This window comes from Sus scrofa, chromosome 6, assembly GCF_054392235.1.
Source record: "Sus scrofa isolate SSC_HxYL_T2T_F1_AM1 chromosome 6, Sscrofa_HxYL_maternal_Yorkshire_Landrace_v2.0, whole genome shotgun sequence".
In the NCBI taxonomy this organism is placed as follows: Eukaryota; Metazoa; Chordata; class Mammalia; order Artiodactyla; family Suidae; genus Sus; species Sus scrofa.
Window position 1 is genome coordinate 66,177,667 of NC_139388.1, and position 19,065 is coordinate 66,196,731.

Below are 19,065 nucleotides of genomic sequence, written 5' to 3' on the forward strand. Positions count from 1 at the left end.
AGGGCCGCTTACCTAACTAGCGGCGCCTAGGAATGACGTGTTGGATTTTTGAGGATTGGGCGGAGCTTCACTTCCTCTTAAAGGACACGCACCCATATTTCCGGTGGCTGTGGTCTGTAACGTATCACTTAAATATTTAGGAACATATTATCTCGGGCTTCTTTATGCAGAGAATACTCACCAAAAAAAAAAAAAATTTAAATGGACGTATCATATGCTAATGTCACTCAGACTTCTATAGCTGGAAGCTAATAATACGTTAACAAATATACACATGTAGTGTGAAGCTCTAGCGTTAGTGATGTGGGCCTCAGCATTTGGGGTCAGGAATAAGAGTGAAGACTCTATTCGTGGCCAACAAGACGTGGAAGTGCAGTAAGGATTTAGGACACTGATGTACAGGTGGACAATGGTGGTGTCTCTGGTGACCTCAGAAAACATTTCTCCTGACTGTACAATCAGTGATTGCGTCTAACCCAGTGAGTAACTCTTTTTACAAATACTATTTCTCACTCCGTATACACAGATATATTCAGTTCCTTTCAGCTATGTTACATATATCTGAAAAGAAAAGTGATGGAAGATACTTATTAAGGTATGGGGAAATCATTCTGGCTTATACATGATTTATGTATTTATTTCGGCCGCATCTGTGACATATGTAAGTTCCCAAGCCAGGGATCGAACCCATGCAGCACGAGTGACAATGCCAGATCCTTAGCCACTAGGCCGCCAGGGTATTCCTATACATAATTTAACTTGAACCTTATGCTTGCCAAAATATGCTTTGTTTGTAGCCTAACAAATATGAATTATACATCTGCTTTAATAATTCCTGTGCTTGGCTTAATGGGCGTTTCTTTGCACATTATCTCACATTCATTGAGGAGACTAACCCTCCTGAGTCCTCCCTCCCTCCCTCCCATTATGTGCCACATTGTGGTGTTTTCTAAATAAAGCCACTTGGATTTCTGTCATCCCATGTGTGTGGTCCATTACTACCACTTTGTGCTCGAGTGTTTTACATTCTATATATATATATATTTTTTTTAATTATATGCCTATATATATAAAAATTATATATGTATTGACCATACCCAAGGCACGTGGAAGTTCCTGGGCCAGGGATCAAACACCTGCCACAGCAAACACTACTATGCCACTAGGGAACTCTTTTTACTTATATTTTTACTATTTCTCTGCTCACTTTTTTTCACTTACATGAAAGTTTCAACAAACAAGTTCATTCACGAACTGTATTTGTTCATCCTGATCTGTCATTTGATCGAAGTGATAAAGAATCTGCTTCTCTCTTTGAGAGGGTACATTTTCCTGAGGTTTCAGGAAGCCAGCCCATCCTTGGCTGGTCTAACACGGCATTTCTTCTCCTCCTTTCCAGAATCAACTGGTACAGAACACCTAGTTCCAGAATGTTCCAGGAAGGAGTGAATGCTTCGTCATCTTTTGCACTCATGAGTCTTAGAGCCAGATTAAACTGCTCAAAGCTCTGACCCCCTTATCTTGCCAAGAACCTACTATTCCTGAATGATGACTGCCCTACATTTTGTTAATCTTCAACCCAAACCCTATCTTGGAACATTCTCGCCCTTTCCTCCTACCCGTCTCATGACCCTATCTTAGAACTGTCTCATCCTCACCTCCTACCCCTCCCATGTAGCCTGATCCTAACCTAACACAGATGACTTCAGCCACAGGCCCCTTAACACTGGGGAGCCTGAGCCTTCTCTCAGTACTCCTGGCCATTTGCTGGTCAATAAACCTACTTGATGCCTCAACACTCTGGACTCCCTGCCTCTATTTACTTCAGCTTCAAACCCATAACCCTTTTTCGTTCTAACAATGAGTCATTCCAAAGCTGTGATGAAGTTGGTCACTACTTAGTCCACAGATAAAACAGGAGAAAAATCGGAGAAATGAAGATTGACACAAAAGAGTCAATGGTGAAAGAGGTGGTGGGAGAACACACAATAAAATGTTGGCATCTCTTTTATCAATCGCTGCTTGGTGTCAACAGTCTAGCATGCTTCCTACCTGCAGGGAGATGGGTAGTGGAACACAGAGTAAGAAGGGATGAAGGGAGGAAACCTGGCAGGAGAGAAGGGCTGGCTTATGGGTTTTAAGGCTTAGTGTCCTGCTGGAGTTCCCATCATGGGGCAGCAGAAACAATCTGACTAGGAATCATGAGGTTGCAGGTTTGATCTCTGGCTTCGCTCAGTGGGTTAAGGATCCGGCGTTGCCGTGAGCTGTGGTGTGGTCTTAGATGCGTCTAGTATCCTGTGTGGCTGTGGCTGTGGCTGGAGAGGGCAGTTATAGCTCTGACTTGACTTTTACCCCTAGCCTGGGAACCTTCATAAGCGGGCGGGTGCAGCCTTGAAAAGCAAAAGCAAAACCAAAACCTCCATATGCGCTAAAAAAAAAAAAAAAAAAAAGGCTTAGTGTCCTGCTGGCACACTAGAGCGGGGCCCATAAGGAGGGAAAGAGCACAGTTATGTTTGGGGAGAGGGAGGATGGTGAACACTTGAGGTCGCCCGACTCTCTCATCACCTACATCCAGATATGGCCGACCCCCTAGCAAAGGAGGAAACTTGGTAATACACAACTGCTTTGTTCCCGGGAAACGGCTTTATTGTGGTCAAGATCCCTTAAATCCTTCAAGAGGAGGAAAGATTGGAGCACCAACTGTGCAGGGACATTGAAATACAGGGGCACCTACAATAAAGTCTCTAGATGACAATCTGGCCGAATTCCGGACCCTAATTTCTTTCCCACCGCCTTCTCTGCAGCGGTCCACTCTCTCCACGTTTGGCGACATGGGAACTACATTATCCAGCAGGCGCTGCTCTCCGAGGCTGCTAAAAGCTCCGCCAAGAAAACAGACGTTAAAGTGTGTGGAACCCGATGGGCGGGACTTCCGGCGTCGCCTTAGGGTCCGTCCTCCCGATTAGAGCCTCCGGAAACCTGGTGTTGAGCTTGGGGCACGAGAGCAAGAAGGCTCGAGAGGAGGCAGCCGTTGTCTTCAACGCACAAAGGCGGTGCTGGCGTTCGGCAGCGACGCCGAGGGTAACCCGATTCTGGGTCGGGGGCAGGGATGCCTGGGTCCCGACCTGGTCCTCCGCTCCCCGCCCCTCTCAGCCCTCAGACTCCGATGGCGGCGGCCGCGCGGAGGGTCCCGGTTCAGGTAAACGCTCGTCCTCTAGACGCTCAGCCCCTCGGACACTCAAGGGCCCGCTGACCGTCCCCTGCTCAAGCACCTGGGCCCAGGTCTGTAGGAGCATGTGGGTGGGGGTCCCCATTTCTGCCAGCGAGTGTGATGGGGTGTGGCAGGGGCTTACAGGCCGAGGGACCGGCAAAATCAAAGCCTTGGGGCAGTTACTCCACTCGGAGTCTTACCTCGAGGTCTGTCTCAGCTGCGCACAGAGCCGCTTCTGAGGGGACGAGACACACGTGAAAAGGCAGCGCGAGCAGCGGGGACCTTCGTTCTGAGGCTGCTGGTGGCCGCGAAGGGTTGTGACTAAACGGAGGGCTCAACCTATGTTTCAGTTTTCCAAAGGCTTCTCAGGGAAAAACAGACTGGGATGGGGGTGATGAAAGGTCTCCCTATAGGAAGTCAGTACGACAGACTAATAGTTCGGGGGCGGGGGGCTGGGCTTTTGCTGGTGGTTAGAGACGGGGAGGAATGATCAACTCTCCAATGGGTTTTAAAAACTCAACAGACAGGATTTCTTACCGCACCAGACGTCGCTCTGAAAAAGTAGGGATTTTTGGTTTGCACTTTTGCTTCTTGTTTCCTGAACACCTGCAAGAGTGGAGCTGGGGGATTCAGTGCAGGGAGCCCGTTTCGGGGACTAGATTTTGTACATGGTAACCCTGAGGTGTCCCAAGTGTCACGTGACCTATTGGGTTCTGGGGAGGGATCTGGGCTGAATATACCCAGGGGATGGTGAGTGGTGGCCTGGCCCAGAGCAAGTCCTGGGGCTCATATTTAGGAGGGAGAATCTTTATGTTGTTCTCTCAGATAAACTTGGAGGGTGGGATTGCCTCCAAAGGGGCGTATTCCTGTGCTGTGAAGTGGTTCTGGCTGGAGTGTGGAGGAATGGAGGCTTATAGGGTTTAAGAATCCAGGACTCTGATTCAGTCGTGCAGATTTGCCACTCCAGGCTCAGCGGGGACTCATTTCCACTCCTGTTAGAGAAAAAGGTGAGTCAGCCAGGCTAGCAGAGCATCCTCTTTGGTGCCTAAGCACCCAGCTTTTAAAGCAGGAGGGATGAGCAACTGCTCCAATGGAAATGCCCCTAGGAGGGGCCTTCAAGAGAGTGTATAGCAGGCAGCCAGGCTGCCAATGGCACTAGTATCTACTCAGTTTTCTCGGGGTCAAGCCCTCAGTTATTACATCGCGAGTTTATGAAATACTCATTTAACACTAGTTGGTAGGTACATACATATACACTAGTTGGTAGGTACATACATATACACACCTAGACAACTAAAATAACACGGATTTAAAAAGTTAACAGAGGAGTTCCCGTTGTGGCTCAGTGGTGAATGAATCCGACTAGGGACCATGAGGTCGAGGGTTCAATCCCTGGCCTTACTCATTGGGTTAGGATCCGGCATTGCCGTGAGCTGTGTTGTAGGTTGCAGATGCAGCTTGGATCCGGCGTTGCTGTGGCTGTGGTGTAGGCTGGTGGCTACAGCTCCAATTGGACCCCTAGCCTGGGAACCTCCATATGCCTTCAGTGTGGCTCTAGAAAAGGCAAAAATAAATAAATAAATAAATAAGTGAACAGATATAAGCACTTAATAATTGGTTGACATTTCAATATACTGCTGAGCATTTCATTGAGTCAAGTATCTTCAATATCATGTTTTTTTATATTTCGTTCTTTTAAAAAGGTATGTTTAGGGGTTCCTGCCGTGGCTCAGCAGTTAACAAATCTGACTAGCATCCATCAGGACGCAGATCTGACCCCTGGCCTTGCTCAGTGGGTTAAGGATCCGGAGTTGCCATGAGCTGTGGTGTAGGTCGCACATGTGGCTCGGATCTGGCGTTGCTGTGGCTGTGGTGTAGGCTGGCAGCTACAGCTCCTATTCGACCCCTAGCCTGGGAACCTCCATATGCCACCCTAAAATGCAAAAATAAATAAATAAATAAAAGGTATGTTTAAAAAATACTTTTCATACCGAACAGTTCATTTGCACCAAAACGTTGACAGAAGGATCACTTACGAGGCAGTTAAAAGGATCCATATTTGCTATTTCACGTGTAGGAATGAGTTTGATGCAAACAATAGCTCCATCGGGTGGACACTGTTATCCTCATTTGACAGGTCACAGCACTGGGGCACAGGAGGTCGAGTATTTACCCGAGATCACACAGCTGGTAAGAGGCAAAACTGGGGCCCGAAGCAGATGGTGGGGGGCACTGTGGGTGAGCCTTTGGCGCCCAACATAGTTGCCTCCTTCTCAGGGCCTTCCTTTTCCATAAGTTAATCTGGCTGCGGCATGGCTTCCAGACCAGGCAGAGGTCAGCAGAGGCTGTCCCAGAGCCTCACCGTTTTCACCTCCTACCTGCATGGGCTCCAGGATTGTAGTGTCCTGGCACTCCTTTCCTGTTCTCTCCCTACTCCTCCGTCTGAGATTCCTGGAAGGTCCTCTGCTGAGGGCAGATCCCTCACTCCAGACCAGGAATTCTATGGTTTGGTTTCCACTTCTGGCAACCACTGGCCTAACACTTAGAAATCGCATTCACAGTGATCAACATTAGAAAATGCTGGAGACGAGACTGGTCTCTGTTGCTGTCTGGTGGACATGGCAGGAAGCAGGAGTTAGACCTGAATGGGCGTCTATTCTGAGTGGTGGGAGCCCGAAGGTTGGGAGCGGAGGAAGAAACTGATCGGACTCAGGCTTGACGAGCTTTTCTGCAGCAGAGAATAGACTGGGGGGTTGCAGGGAGGCAACTATTGCAGTAGTCAGGGTAAGCAGTGGAGGTAGCTGGGCCAGACTGGGGGCAGTGGACATGGGAGGTGTTGTGGAGTGTGTTTGAGTAGACTTTTTTTTTTGGCTGCCCCGCGGCACATGTAGGTCCCAGGCTAGGGATCAGACTTAGGTGCTGCAGTCGCGGCAATGCTAGATCCTTAACCCACCAGGCTGGGCTGGGGATTGCGCCCCAGCAGGCACTCCTGAGCAGTTTCTTTTTTCTTTTTTTGCTTTTTAGGACCACAGCCGCGGCATATGGAGGTTCCCAGGCTAAGCGTCAAAGCAGAGCTGCAGCTGCTACCCTATGCCATAGCCACAGCCACGTGGGATTCCCTGACCCACTGAGCAAGGCCAGGGATTCAACCCACATCCTCATGGATCCTAGTCAGATGCGTTTCTGCTGTGCCACAAAGGGAGCTCCCCAAACAGTGTTTCTGATGTGGAGGGTGGGAGACAGAAGAGGGAGAGTTGGGTGACTGTGAGACGTCTGGCCTGAGTTGCTAGAAGCAGGGCAGAACCACCATGTTGAAGCTGGTGATTTGTTTTTTTCTTTTTTTTTGTCTTTTTGCCTTTTCTAGGGCCGCTCCCATGGCATATGGAGGTCCCCAGGCTAGGGGTCAAATCGGAGCTGTAGCCACCGGCCTATACCAGAGCCACAGTAACGCGGAATCTGAGCCGCATCTGCGACTTACGCCACAGCTCATGGCAATGGCAGATCCTTAACCCCCTGAGCAAGGCCTGGGATTGAACCCGCAACCTCATGGTTTCTAGTCAGATTCGTTAACCACTGCACCACGCCAGGAACTCCTGAAGCTGGTGATTTTCAGCGGGAGTATTAGGAATTACGTTCCGCCTGCATTGAACCGAAATGGTCCAGAGACAGTTGAGTAGATTTACCGAGGGGGCACCTGGACACACGTTTGGAGTTTAGGTCAAGGGTTCGGATTGGAGACACTCCGTGTGGATGGTGTGTGGACCAGGGTGGAGCTGGGGATCTGATTCGGCTGGGGCATCTTCAAGTCCCAGTGGCAGGGTGTTAGGTAACAAGCGAGGGGAGGGTGGGGCCAAGGATTCCTAGTCTCCTGCTGGATGACGGTGGGCTTCACAGAAACACACGAGGGAGGACAGTGGCCACAGGGAGGCACTGTAGGCGTGAGGAGGTTTCCGCGGGGCGCGGACAGGAGATGGATGTGGAGACGAGACAGTGAGATGACAGCAAAGCTGGCACTACTGCTTATTCATCCAGCTGTGGGGTCCCTAGGCTCAGGTGCTTATCCCCGCTGGGACCTGGAGATGAGCACACGGTTACTTGGGATCCTCTGGGACAGCTGGTAGGCCTGATGTGAGACTAGTGGATCTGAGCTTTGAATAAACATCAGAGGAAGCTGAGACTGGCGAGGGGGCAGCTGTGCAACACAGAAGAAGAGGGCGGAGTGTACTTGAGATCTGCGTCTGGTTCCTGGTGGCTGAGGAGGGAGCAAGGATTAGGGCCCAGTAGGGAGGCCTTAAAACAGGCCTGGGGACATGCCCCTGGCAGCTAGGGCCTTTGGAGTACTGGGGCACGTGGGATTCTCATCACATCTGCCAAGCACCCTCAGGGTGCTGTGTGCACATTGGCACATGGGAGGCAAGGAGATGCACAATGCAGTGCAGAGGGTGGCAGTGAGGGCTCGGGGCCGTGAGGGGAGGTGTGGTATAAAGAATGATGTACCTGTTGGGAGGGAGTATAAACTGATGGCCCCAGGCCCTCGTACTAGGACTGAAGGGAGAACGGTGACTCAGTTTTGGGCATGGCTGGGAAGCATAATCTAGAGGATCCCAGACGAACTGTCTGGCAGAAGGGGAGGACCAGAGCCTGGATGCCATCTGCTCCCCTGGCTGTTGTTGCTGAGGGCTAGACACAGTGGCTGACGGGACGGCCAGTAGAGAGTGGGCACCAGGGCCTGGCATCTCCTCTAAGGTGGGGAGCGGGCAAGGAGGGCGGCTGTCAGAGGAGGTGCAGGGACTCCTGGGAAAGGAGGCTGCACACAGACTTAACCATCCCGTCCGGCAGGGACAAGTGACCTTTGAGGACGTGGCTGTCTGCTTCTCACAGGAGGAGTGGGGGCTCCTTGATGAAACCCAGAGGCTCCTGTACCGCAGTGTGATGCTGGAGACCTTCTCACTGATGGCCTCTCTGGGTAAGGTCCTCACACCCGTGGCTTAGGTGGCGCTCTGCTCTTCCCAGAGCTGGTCCATGGGTGCTGCGTCCTTCCCATGTCCTGTAGTCTGTGTTGTGAACGACAGTCTGGGCTGGGTGTGCTACCCGTTCGGACCCCACGTGCAGGACAGAGTTTGGGGATCAGGAGTGTGGCCGTCAAGAGAGCAGATCACACGCTGTTGGCCTCTCCCTGGCCTGGTGATGCTGTGAACATCCATGGCAGTTCTGTGCCCCAGTTCTGCCCACTTCCTCTGGCTGATGTGGAATCTGCCTGTGCCAGGAAGGGAGGCACCAACATGGCCACGGCTCCACTGGGTTGTTCCTGCAGGATCCTTCTCCAGCCTTCTTTTCTGGAACATTCAGCTTCCGTTCCCGTGGCTTCTTGTGGCGTGGGCTGCCCTGACCTGCCTGCCTCGTTCCTCCCTCAGGACTCACATCTTCCAGGACGCATGACATTTCTCAGCTGGAGCGGTGGGGAGAGCCCTTTCTGTCTGCCAGTGGAGCCATGCGTGCAACCAGGCCAACAGGTACTTGGAGGGAGGAAGGGGGGTGTGCCCTTGGGGAGGGGATCAAACCGCAGCAGGTGTCTGTCCAGGGGCCAAGGCGGATTTCCATCTTTTCTTCCTGAGCTGCCTAGTTCTCAGGTCTACACTGTTTTCTGACCCATGGCTGCCCCCCACTGCCCCCTCTGCAGAGCTTACCAACAGTAGGTCCACTTTGGACTCTTATGACACAGCCTGTCAGGCGCAGCCACGAGAAGAAACCTAAGAGCGCCTAAGGGTACAAACAAAGTTCACCATCCTCACGGGTCCTGGGGCGGGGGGGGGGGGGGGGAGGGGGAGAGGGGTCCAGAGGGGATCATGTGGGAGGGAGGGCTAAGGGGAGGCAGACAGAGGGGAGGACCTGTTGGCAAGGGCCTCTCTTGGTTGGGGCGGGGGGACGGGTAACACTAGAAAAGAAAGGCACGAGGGGATTTTATTGGTGCATTTGAAAGTCACTAGGTCACCTCAGAGGAGGACAAGAAGGGGGACTTAATGGCAGGGACCAGCCTTCTCACACTGGTGCTTCTTGGGGAGGGGCTCACAGCCTGGAGGTGGGGACACCGAGGCAGCAGGAAGATTGGGAGGGTTGGCAATGCAGCCAACCCTGTGGTGTCTCAACATCATTAACAACTCACTGGGACGAACAACACTTGCCACCTGGGTCGTGGAGATGTTGGCAGTGACTGGAATAGTTTGGTCATGCCACGGAAGACAAGCACTGACAAAGGTGACAGCTAAGAAGAGTCCTATCAGGTGTATAATGAGGGTTTGAAATCCAGGTGCAGCCAGCACCGCACATAGTGGGGGAACCCAAGAGAACAGATCAGGCACCTCCGGGTTTAAGGGGGTCTTTTGGAAGCTTTCTGTTATTTTATTATTATTATTATTTTTGGTCTCTCTGCCTTTTCTAGGGCTGCTTCCACAGCATATGGAGGTTCCCAGGCTAGAGGTCTAATTGGAGCCGTAGCCACCGGCCTACACCAGAGCCACAGCAACGCGGGATCCGAGCCGCATCTGCAACCCACACCACAGCTCACATCAACGCCGGATCCTTAATCCACTGAGCAAGGCGAGGGATCAAACCACAACCTCATGGTTCCTAGTCGGATTCATTAACCACTGCACCACAATGGGAAGTCCGCTTTCAGCTATCTTACGAAAGGTTTTTGTTTCTTTGGGGTGTTTTTTTGTCTTTTTAGGGCCACACCTGTGGCATATGGAGGTTCCCAGACTAGGGGTCCAGTTAGGAGCTGCAGCCACTAGCCTCTGCCATAGCCACAGAAACACCATAACCGAGCCGCATCTGTGACCTACACCATGGCTCGCAGCACGCTTGGGCTGAGATAGGCCAGGGAACCAAACCTGCATCCTCATGAACGCTAGTCAGATTTGCTTCCTCTGAGCCATGATGGGGACTCCCCCAAAAGATTTTTACCACTTGTCCTAATCCTCATAGGTCGGCCTGTAGCTGACCTGCGTTACAGCACCAACACTGCCTTTGCTGGCTAGTAAAGTCACAAGCCATTTTGTCAACCATGAGCATCTGAGCTGAGAGACTTGCAGGTTTGCTGAAAAAAGGCCAAGGTTTTTTGCAGCCTTTGTACATGATGGGAGAGGGCTGCCGAAAGGTGGTGGTTGGCCATCATGATTTGATCATGTGTGACAGTGACTGCTGTACTGGCACCAAAGCTAGTCTCTCCTGTGGCTTTGACAAATCCTTTTAAGACGGGAATAGATATTACCTAGTTTTGCCTAGTGTCCTTGGGTTGATGGGAAAGGGGGGCTACCTGGAGTTCCCTGGTAGCCTAGCAGTTAAGGATCAGTATTGACAATGCTGTGGCTTAGGTCACTCTAGTTCAATTCCTGGCCTAGGAACTTCTGCATGCTGTGGTAGGGCTAAAAAAGGCAGGGGAGGAGTTCCCATGAGGGCTTAGCGGTTAATGAACCCAACTAGCATCCATGAGGATGTGGGTTCCATCCCTGGCCTTGCTCAGCGGGTTAAGGATCTGGCGTTGTCATGAGCTGTGATGTAGCTGGCAGACGTGGCTCAGATCCTTCATTGATGTGGTGTAGGCCTGCTGCTACAGTTCCGATTCAATCCCTAGCCTGGGAACTTCCATATACCGTGGGTGTGGCTCTAAAAAGACAAAAAAAAAAAAAAAAAGGCAATAAAAAATAAAAGAATTAAAAAGGCGGGGGAGATACCTGGCGGATAAAGAACTAAGGATGGATCCTGTCTCGGGTCCTGGCAGGAAGTGTGGGCAGTGCCTGGGTTATTTAAATAACTCATGGACAACTTGGAAAATGTGTTCCTTCAGAGGTAAAGGTGAAATGGGACTGTGAGCAGTGAGTAACAGGCACTGAATGAAATGTACTAGCCAGAACCACCAAGGCCAAGTCATCACTGGCTCTATTTGGATGTCTTTTGTTTTTCTTCCGTTTTTTTAAGGGCCGCACCACCCCCAGCATATGGAGGTTCCCAGGTTAGGGGTCTAATCAGAGCTACAGCTGCCTGGCCTATGCCACAGCCACAGCAATGTGGGATCCGAGCCACATCAATGACATAGACCACAGCTCACAGCAACGCCAGATCCTTAACCCACTGAGTGAGGGCAGAGATCGAACCCGCAACCTCCTGGTTCTTAGTCGGATTCATTTCTGCTGTGCTGTGGCGGGAACTCCAGGTGTCTTTAGTTAACTCATTTGTGTTAGATGTTGGAGGCTTGGTGGGGGGGACTTGAGCTTTAAGGTTTCCATAATCGACAGTTCAGTGCCACTCCTGGTAAGGAGAAACCGTGGGAATAAGCTCCCCTTCTCTTAGTAGGCCTGCAACAACCAGCCAAAGGCCAGTACCTTGTTTCCAGTGATATTGTGGCATGTTTACCACCTTCTCTAGCAGGGGCAGCTCCACAGTTTCTCACTGAGAGGGACTTTAGCTTTTTCTAGCATCATAGGTGCCATGCAGTGGCTTCTGTTTGTAACAGGAAAACTCAAAGCATCAGGTGTCACCATCATGGGCAGCTGTGTAATAAAGGGGACTCCTGGGTTAGAAATGTGCTCGGGGTTCTCTTTGTCTGAATGCCCAAAGAATTGACACGTCCACTGAACCATGCCAGTTTTCTCAGAGGAACACATGGGCCTCTTTGGCAGTTTCTCATCAGGCATTTCCAGGCCATGAAAATCCGGATAGTTAACGGCAGGGCTTTTGAGTCCAGAGTGGTGGTAGGGGTTTCAGGTTCCTCACCTGAGGCTTTTAGAATCTCATCACATGTTTTGGCCCCTGTCACACCTACCCTGCTGTTTGGGATACCTCTATCCTCCTTGGGTGTCTTCAGCCCCAAACTATCAGGTGAGAGTTGAATTTGGAGAACCAAAATATCTTTATGTGTCTTAGCCTCCTTCATAATGCTGGCAGCTGCCTCATCCCTGGGGCTGGACGTACAAGCCCACATTAAGTGCTCCTTTCCCCTTCATCTCTTTGAATGAAATCTCCTCTCATGAAATTTTGAGTTTCACCTTATAATTCCTTGTGACCTCTCGTGTTCATGAGCTGCTGGGTCTGGGAAGACCTTAGAGGCTTCCTTCCTGTGGCCCCTCTCATAGGCAGCAGCCTCCATCTCTAGGGTGACTTCAGCTGGGCCGGGATCCATTTAGGAGAGATGTGGTGGCCAGATCTCCTTTTGGGATTGCTCCCAGGGGTCAAGAGCTGAGCAGTAGCTGGCACGTTGATAGGCAGCAGCACTAAGAAAAGCCTGGCAATGTTGCAAGGATGTTTTACCTTTCTTGAATAATTGGCTGACCTCCTGTGAATTGGGAGGTGGTGGGACTGAATATTCTTGCTGAGATCCTGGTCCATAAGATCTTGAGCCACTGATCTTTAGGAATGGGACCACCAAATACCTGTGCGATCAGAGCGACAGCAGCCAGACATGCACCATCGACTTCATGGAGTGCCATGGTGGACCTCCTTGAAGGGGATACAGCATCACTGGCTGGGACTGAGGAGGAACAGGAGGATGATGTGAAGGGGTTTCATTGGTGCTTTTGAATGGCACTGGGTCCCAGTCAGGAGGGCAGGAAGGAGAAACTTGGGCAGGGGCCCACCTTCTCACACTGGTGCCCTGTGTGCCAAGTTTCAGCCTGTTTGAGAGGATACTGAAGCAGCAGGAGAATGTCAAGTGTTCCAGGATGCAGTGCAAGCATTCACTAAATGTGTCATGAGGTGAACACATGTCCTTGATATGGGCCTGGACACACCCTACTGCACCGTGTACCTGTGTTGAAAGCAGCTAAAGCCCTGCTGAACCACTTGCAGAGGAGTTTGGGGAGACCTTATCTGTCCTCCCTGAGCCGCAGCCCATCCTGGAGTCCTAGCTCCTCAGGAGTCCTCCTGGTCTGTGAGCCTGCTGGTAATCCCAGACACATTTGTGAGGGTATTGCCTGTCCCTCTGATGTCTACATACTCTGCATCCGCTTCATTAGCATTTCTTTGCTTTCAGGTTGTTGGCATGGAGTGCAGGCTGAGGAGGCCCCATCCAAGCAGAGTGTTTACGCAGGAGTGCTCAGAGCAAAGCTTCACCAACACCAGCAGCTGAGCTCTAGAGAGAAACCTGTAAGAGGAGAAGAGGGTGGGAAGCACTCCCCAACGGGCTCTGGTCTCCTCAGGCATCAAGTGGCTCAGAGCAGAGGGGAGCCACACAGGAGCACTGAAAGCACAGAGGATTTTCACCCAGGAAAAAGGCATTACAGATGCAGTGAATGTGGGAAAGCCTTTGGTCAGAAATACTTACTTGTTCAGCACCAAAGACTACACACTGGAGAAAAGCCTTATGAATGCAGTGAATGTGGGAAATTATTTAGCCATAAATCCAACCTTTTTATACACCAAATAGTGCACACTGGTGAAAGGCCTTATGGGTGTAATGAATGTGGAAAATCCTTTAGTCGCAATGCTGACCTCATACAACACCGGAGAGTTCACACTGGAGAAAAGCCTTTTACATGCAGTGAATGTGGAAAAGCCTTCAGGCATAATTCCACACTAGTCCAGCATCACAGAATCCACACTGGAGTAAGGCCTTATGAGTGCAGTGAATGTGGAAAATTCTTTAGCTTTAACTCAAGCCTCATGAAACATCAGAGAGTTCACACTGGAGAAAGACCTTACAAATGCAGTGAATGTGGGAAGTTCTATAGCCACAAGTCAAGCCTTATTAATCACTGGCGAATTCACACTGGGGAAAGACCTTATGAGTGCAGTGAATGTGGAAAATTTTTTAGCCAAAGCTCTAGTCTCATGCAGCACCGAAAAGTTCACACTGGAGAAAAGCCTTTTAAATGCGATGAATGTGGAAGATTGTTTAGTGAGAATTCTAGCCTCGTTAAACACCAGAGGGTTCACACTGGAGCCAGACCTTACGAGTGCAGGGAATGTGGGAAATTCTTCCGCCATAGCTCCAGCCTTGTCAAACATCGGAGGATTCACACTGGAGAAATGCCTTATGAGTGTAGCAACTGTGGGAAATCATTTAGCCAGCGCTTCAACCTCATTCAACACCAGAAAATTCACAGTGGAGAACAATCTTGAATGTAACTAATGTGGAAAAGCCTTTAACCAAAGGTCTGTGCCAGTTCAGCAACAGAAACTTCACAACCCAGACAAGCCTTATGAATACAGGATGTGAAGAAAGGTTTCAGCCAAAGGCTTAACCCTGTTTGGCACCAGTAAGTTCAGACTGGAGAAAGGCCTCAAGAGTACAGGGCATGTCTCTGTCATACCATAAGCTTACAGAAGCTTGAAGAGTAGCATTTAATGAGTGAGCCAACAATTGACTGTCACTCATCCTGACACACACTGGAGCAGGATGAGAACTGCTGACATACTGCCCCTCCTGAGAGGCTAGTCCACTGCCTGCCATCTCAGAGAGAGGGAGCCCTGTAACCTTGGCTGCATCAGTCCAGAATGGAGTTTCCATCTCTTGAGTTTGGAGCAAGGGGAGGGGAGGATGTGTGGTCTTGGTTCAGATGTGACTGTCTCTTGCTGTTCTTACTGGAATATTAGGTTTTCTTAAATAAACGTTTCTTCATTTGCTGTTATCCTTAGGATCATTTCCAGAGGCATTAAATGGTGTTTTTATGATTTTCACCAGTTTCACTGGGAAGCAGGCCTGCAAAGTTCCTCACACTGTCGTGCTGGAAGTTGATCCAAACATTTAACTTCTTCAGAACTGGCCACTCTGTGTCTTAAATGGATATGCCATTTCGCATTTCTTCCTGGAGTGTATTAGATTTCCAGTTTCTTCATTCTTGCTGACTTTTGTATGTAAGACATTGGCCATTCATTTTAGCCATTCTAGTAGATGTGTAGTAGGATTTTATTATGGTTTTAATTTGCATTTCCCTAAAGACTCAGTGTTGAGTTTTTCTCCCTGTGTGTTTGCCATTCATATATCTTCTTTAGTGAATTATTTGTTCAAAGTTTTTTGCCTACTATTAAAATAATTGTCCTGCAATTTAATATATTGTGGATACAAGTTACTCATTGATAAATGCTTAACCAATATTTCCTCACCATCTATGGCTTTGATTTTCATTTCTTAACAGTTTCCTAGAGTAGAATTTTTTCTTTTTTTCTTTTTTGGCTGCCCCACAGCATATGGAGTTCCCAGGCTAGGACGAGATCAGTTACTACTCTGCAGCTACAACAACACTGCATCCTTAACCCACTGTGCCAGGCTGGGAATCCAACCTGCATCCTATTGTGCCACAGTGGGAACTGCTAGAGTAGAAATCTTCATGAAATCCAATTCATCCATTTGTTTTATTGATTGTACTTTTGCTATTGTATTCTTTTTCTCTTTTTCTTCCTTTTTTTTTGCATTTTTAGGGCCACACCACAGCATATGGAAGTTCCCAGGCTAGGGGGCGAATCGGAGCTGTGGCCACTTGGCCTATGCGACAGCCACAGCAACATCAGATCTGAGCCTCATCTGCAACTTTTACTGCAGCTCATGGCAGTGCTGGAACACTGACCCACTGATCAAGGCCAGGGATGGAACCTGCATCCTTATACTAATACTAGTCATATTCATTTCTGCTCTACCATGATGGGAACTCCCCTGTATCCTTTTTTCTTATGGTACGTTATCTTTGCCTATAAAAAAGCCTTATCTGAGTATGTTGTTAGAGTCAGAAGAGTCCTTTTAAATATCCAGTCTTGCGAAACCTTTGTAGACTGACTGGTTGATTCTGGCTGCCCCTGAGGCATGTAGAAGTTCCCATGCCAGGGATCAAACCCACACCACAGCAGCAATCCCAGCCACTGCACTTAAAATGCTTGATCCTAAACCCACTGAGCCACCAGGGAATTCTCTTTTGTGGTACAAGCAGGTTAAGGATCCAGCATTTTAAGTGCAATGGCTTAGGTCACTGCTTTGGCACAGGTTTCCATATGCTGTGGGCATGGTCAAAAAGAAAAAACAAACAAACAAACTTAAATATACATAGAAATATTCACATATGGAACATATCTCCTGTCTCTTCTGAGACAGCCTAGAAAGCAGTGGCATTCCAGCAGCCATGAGCTTATTAAATGTCCAGTTATTGGCTTATGAACACAGCATTTCAATAAAAAGAACCAGAACTCCTTAGGTAAGAGGCTCTTTCTAGGCTGGGGCTGGAAAAGTATAACATGAGCCTGGAAAATATTCTTGCATTACGAAGTAAAGAAATACTCAAAGAATAATGTTAGTGTATTAGCTTGCTATTGCTACCCTAACAAATTAACACATTCCCATAGCTTAAACAACACAATTTTATTATAGTTCTGTAGGTCATATGTCCAGTGGGACCCATCCCACTGGGCTAAACTCAAGGTGTTGGTAAAGCTGTGATTTTTATTCTGGAGGGTTTAAAGGAAATTCTGTTCCTGCTCATTTGAGTCGTTGGACAGTTTCAGTTCCTTGTGGTTATAGGACTCCTCTTTTCTCAGTGGCTGTCAGAGCATGTAAGAACATTTAAAGATAAAACAGTACCAAATACATAGAAATTCTTCCAAAACAAGATTCAAACACTTTCCAACTAGTTAAATGAATCCAGCACTGACACAATACCAAAACTGGATTATGGTATTAAACATTACAAACCAACATCCACACGAACACAGATAAAACCAAGCCTAACCAAAATTTTAGCAAACTGAGTCCAGACACATACAACAAAAACACATAAATCATAACCTAGTGCTGTATATCAGGAATGCAAGGATGATTTAACAATTGAATCTATAATGTAATCTGTATTATTAGACTAAAGTAAAGATGCAGTAGAAGCATTTCACAGAATTCAAAACCAGTGAATACTAAACATTCTCTGGAAGTCAATATTAGATGGGAACCTGATATGGGGCGCCTAAAAAAGACAATGGCTAACATACTGGATGGTTAAAGCCTAATGCTTTTGCCCTGGTATTGGGAATGATGCAAACATGTGTATGCTCCTCATTTCCACTTAACATTGTACTACTAGATAGAGGTCTGCATTATAAACAAGGGGGAAATAAAGGCCTAAAGATTATGAAAGTAGTACGAAAACTGTCTATTCACATAAAGCACGATTATGTTGAAAATTTGTACTTATTCACTAAAAAGTTACTAGATCAAATGATTGAGGATGACTGAGTTTAGCAAGGTTCCAGGATAAAAAGGCCAATATACAAAAATTATTTGCACTTCTATATATTAGCAATAAATATTTGGAATTGTTATTTTATTCAAATTACTTGGAAATTGGTGGCACAGTGGGTTAAAGGATCCGGTGTTGCCATAGTAGGTTGAAACTCTGGCTCAGATATGACCCTTGGCCCAGGAACTCCATATGCCGAGGGGCAGCCAAAAAGAAGGGGAAAAAGAGCATAGTCAAAAACTGTAAGAAATTCTCAAACAACACTGAGAGATATTTAAGCCCTAAAAAGTTTCACGGTGAATTCTACAAAACACTTAAAAGAATAAATAATTTGTTCTTTCAGGAAATAAAGGTCAAATGCTTTCCAATTCATTTTAAGAGGCCAACAAAACTGATATAAAAATCTAATCAGGAGTTCCCATCGTGGCTCAGTGGTTAACGAATCCAACTAGGAACCATGAAGTTGTGGGTTCGATCCCTGTCCTTGTTCAGTGGGTTAAGGATCCGGCGTTGCGGTGAGCTGTGGTGTAGGTCGCAGACGCGGCTCAGATCTGGTGTTGCTGTGGCTCTGGGCATGGACTAGCAGCAACAGCTCCGATTAGACCCCTAGCCTGGGAATCTCCATATGCCGCAGGAGCAGCCCTAGAAAAGGCAAAAAGACAAAAAGACAAAAAAAAAAAAAAAAAATCGAATGAGTACAATAAAAATTACAGCGCTATAGTCCTAATTAATACAGGTGGGAAAAAAATCCTTATTTTGATTAAAAAATATATAGCAAATCAAATCAAGAAAAGAGTAAAAATAAAAAAATACAAATCACTAGGTTTTGTTAGACGAAAATATGGCTGACGAAACACGAGGGAAACAATCAGTCTTCACCTCGAGAGGCGCTAAAGCTATGGCCCCACCTCCCTCAAATAAAGGCCCAGCTCCTCAAGTACCATTCCATGGCTGATCCCTGCCCACCTGCTCTCTGATCGCAGAGACATAGCATAGACTTGCGGTTCTATAGCATAGAACCTTGCAAGCTGAGTGCCACATCCTAGAAATGCACATGCTAGTTCTTATGCGTGGAACCCCTTGCAGACCTCATCCTACTGGGTTCCAGAAATGAGAAGTGCTCCACACAATCCATGGTCTCGATTAAAGGCCATGGGCCAAGATGCCTCACCTCTGGGTACTCCCCACTTTAAGGCGGAGAGTGGAAAGCGGAAAGTCCTAGAACGACAGCATGCTCTCTATCAAGGCCCTGTGGCTAACGGCACGTAGGGTTCCAGTGGCTGGGGGCCTAAACCCCGCTTACCTGCGTCCCTCCCAGCGAGCGTCGCCGTCGGACCCTGTAAACCCGGCGGGCTCTTCAAGCTTGGTGGACTCCCCATCTGTTCGGCCCTAGTCCGGGCGTGACCTCGGCTAACCCTTACTTTGCCTCTGTTTCCCTCGTGTGAAAGGCACCCAAGGCCCAGGACACCGCCTACAGGCACCAGGTGGGGGTCACAGCGTGCAGAGGAACAGAGGCAGGTCCTATTTCTTCGCTCTCCTTCCTTACTTGATTCCTAGGGGACCATGGGAAGCAGTCCAAGGACCAGCGGAGCAGGGGTACCCACGCGGGAAACACTGAGCCGCCGCAGCCTCAGCGACGTCATC

General features: G+C 48.6%; 1 protein-coding gene and 2 long non-coding RNA genes across 8 annotated transcripts; 2 read left to right on the forward strand and 1 right to left on the reverse strand.

Annotated features, from left to right (window-relative positions):
- The first annotated feature begins 101 nt into the window (after positions 1-101).
- Positions 102-1,796, forward strand: LOC146402508 (uncharacterized). Its single transcript, XR_014806898.1, has 2 exons — positions 102-479; positions 1,400-1,796. It is a non-coding gene; the product is annotated as an uncharacterized LOC146402508 (long non-coding RNA).
- Positions 1,797-2,624: 828 nt separating this feature from the next.
- On the reverse strand, positions 2,625-19,065 carry LOC110261329 (uncharacterized). The gene is made up of 2 exons (XR_002345385.2): positions 18,725-19,065; positions 2,625-4,203 (listed from the first exon to the last, which is right to left on the reverse strand). It is a non-coding gene; the product is annotated as an uncharacterized LOC110261329 (long non-coding RNA).
- On the forward strand, positions 2,920-15,256 carry LOC110261322 (uncharacterized). 6 transcript variants are annotated; one of them, XM_084962385.1, is made up of 5 exons: positions 2,920-3,199; positions 5,349-5,401; positions 8,051-8,177; positions 8,526-8,724; positions 13,239-15,256. In XM_084962385.1, exons 1-4 carry the CDS (start codon positions 2,920-2,922, stop codon positions 8,648-8,650), a joined length of 585 nt encoding a protein of 194 aa, XP_084818511.1. In that variant the 3' UTR covers positions 8,651-8,724; positions 13,239-15,256. The 6 variants fall into 6 exon arrangements, with proteins under 6 accessions (XP_084818511.1, XP_084818508.1, XP_084818510.1 ...); XM_084962382.1 differs by having other exon boundaries at positions 8,626-8,724; XM_084962384.1 differs by lacking the exon at positions 5,349-5,401 and having other exon boundaries at positions 2,920-3,282.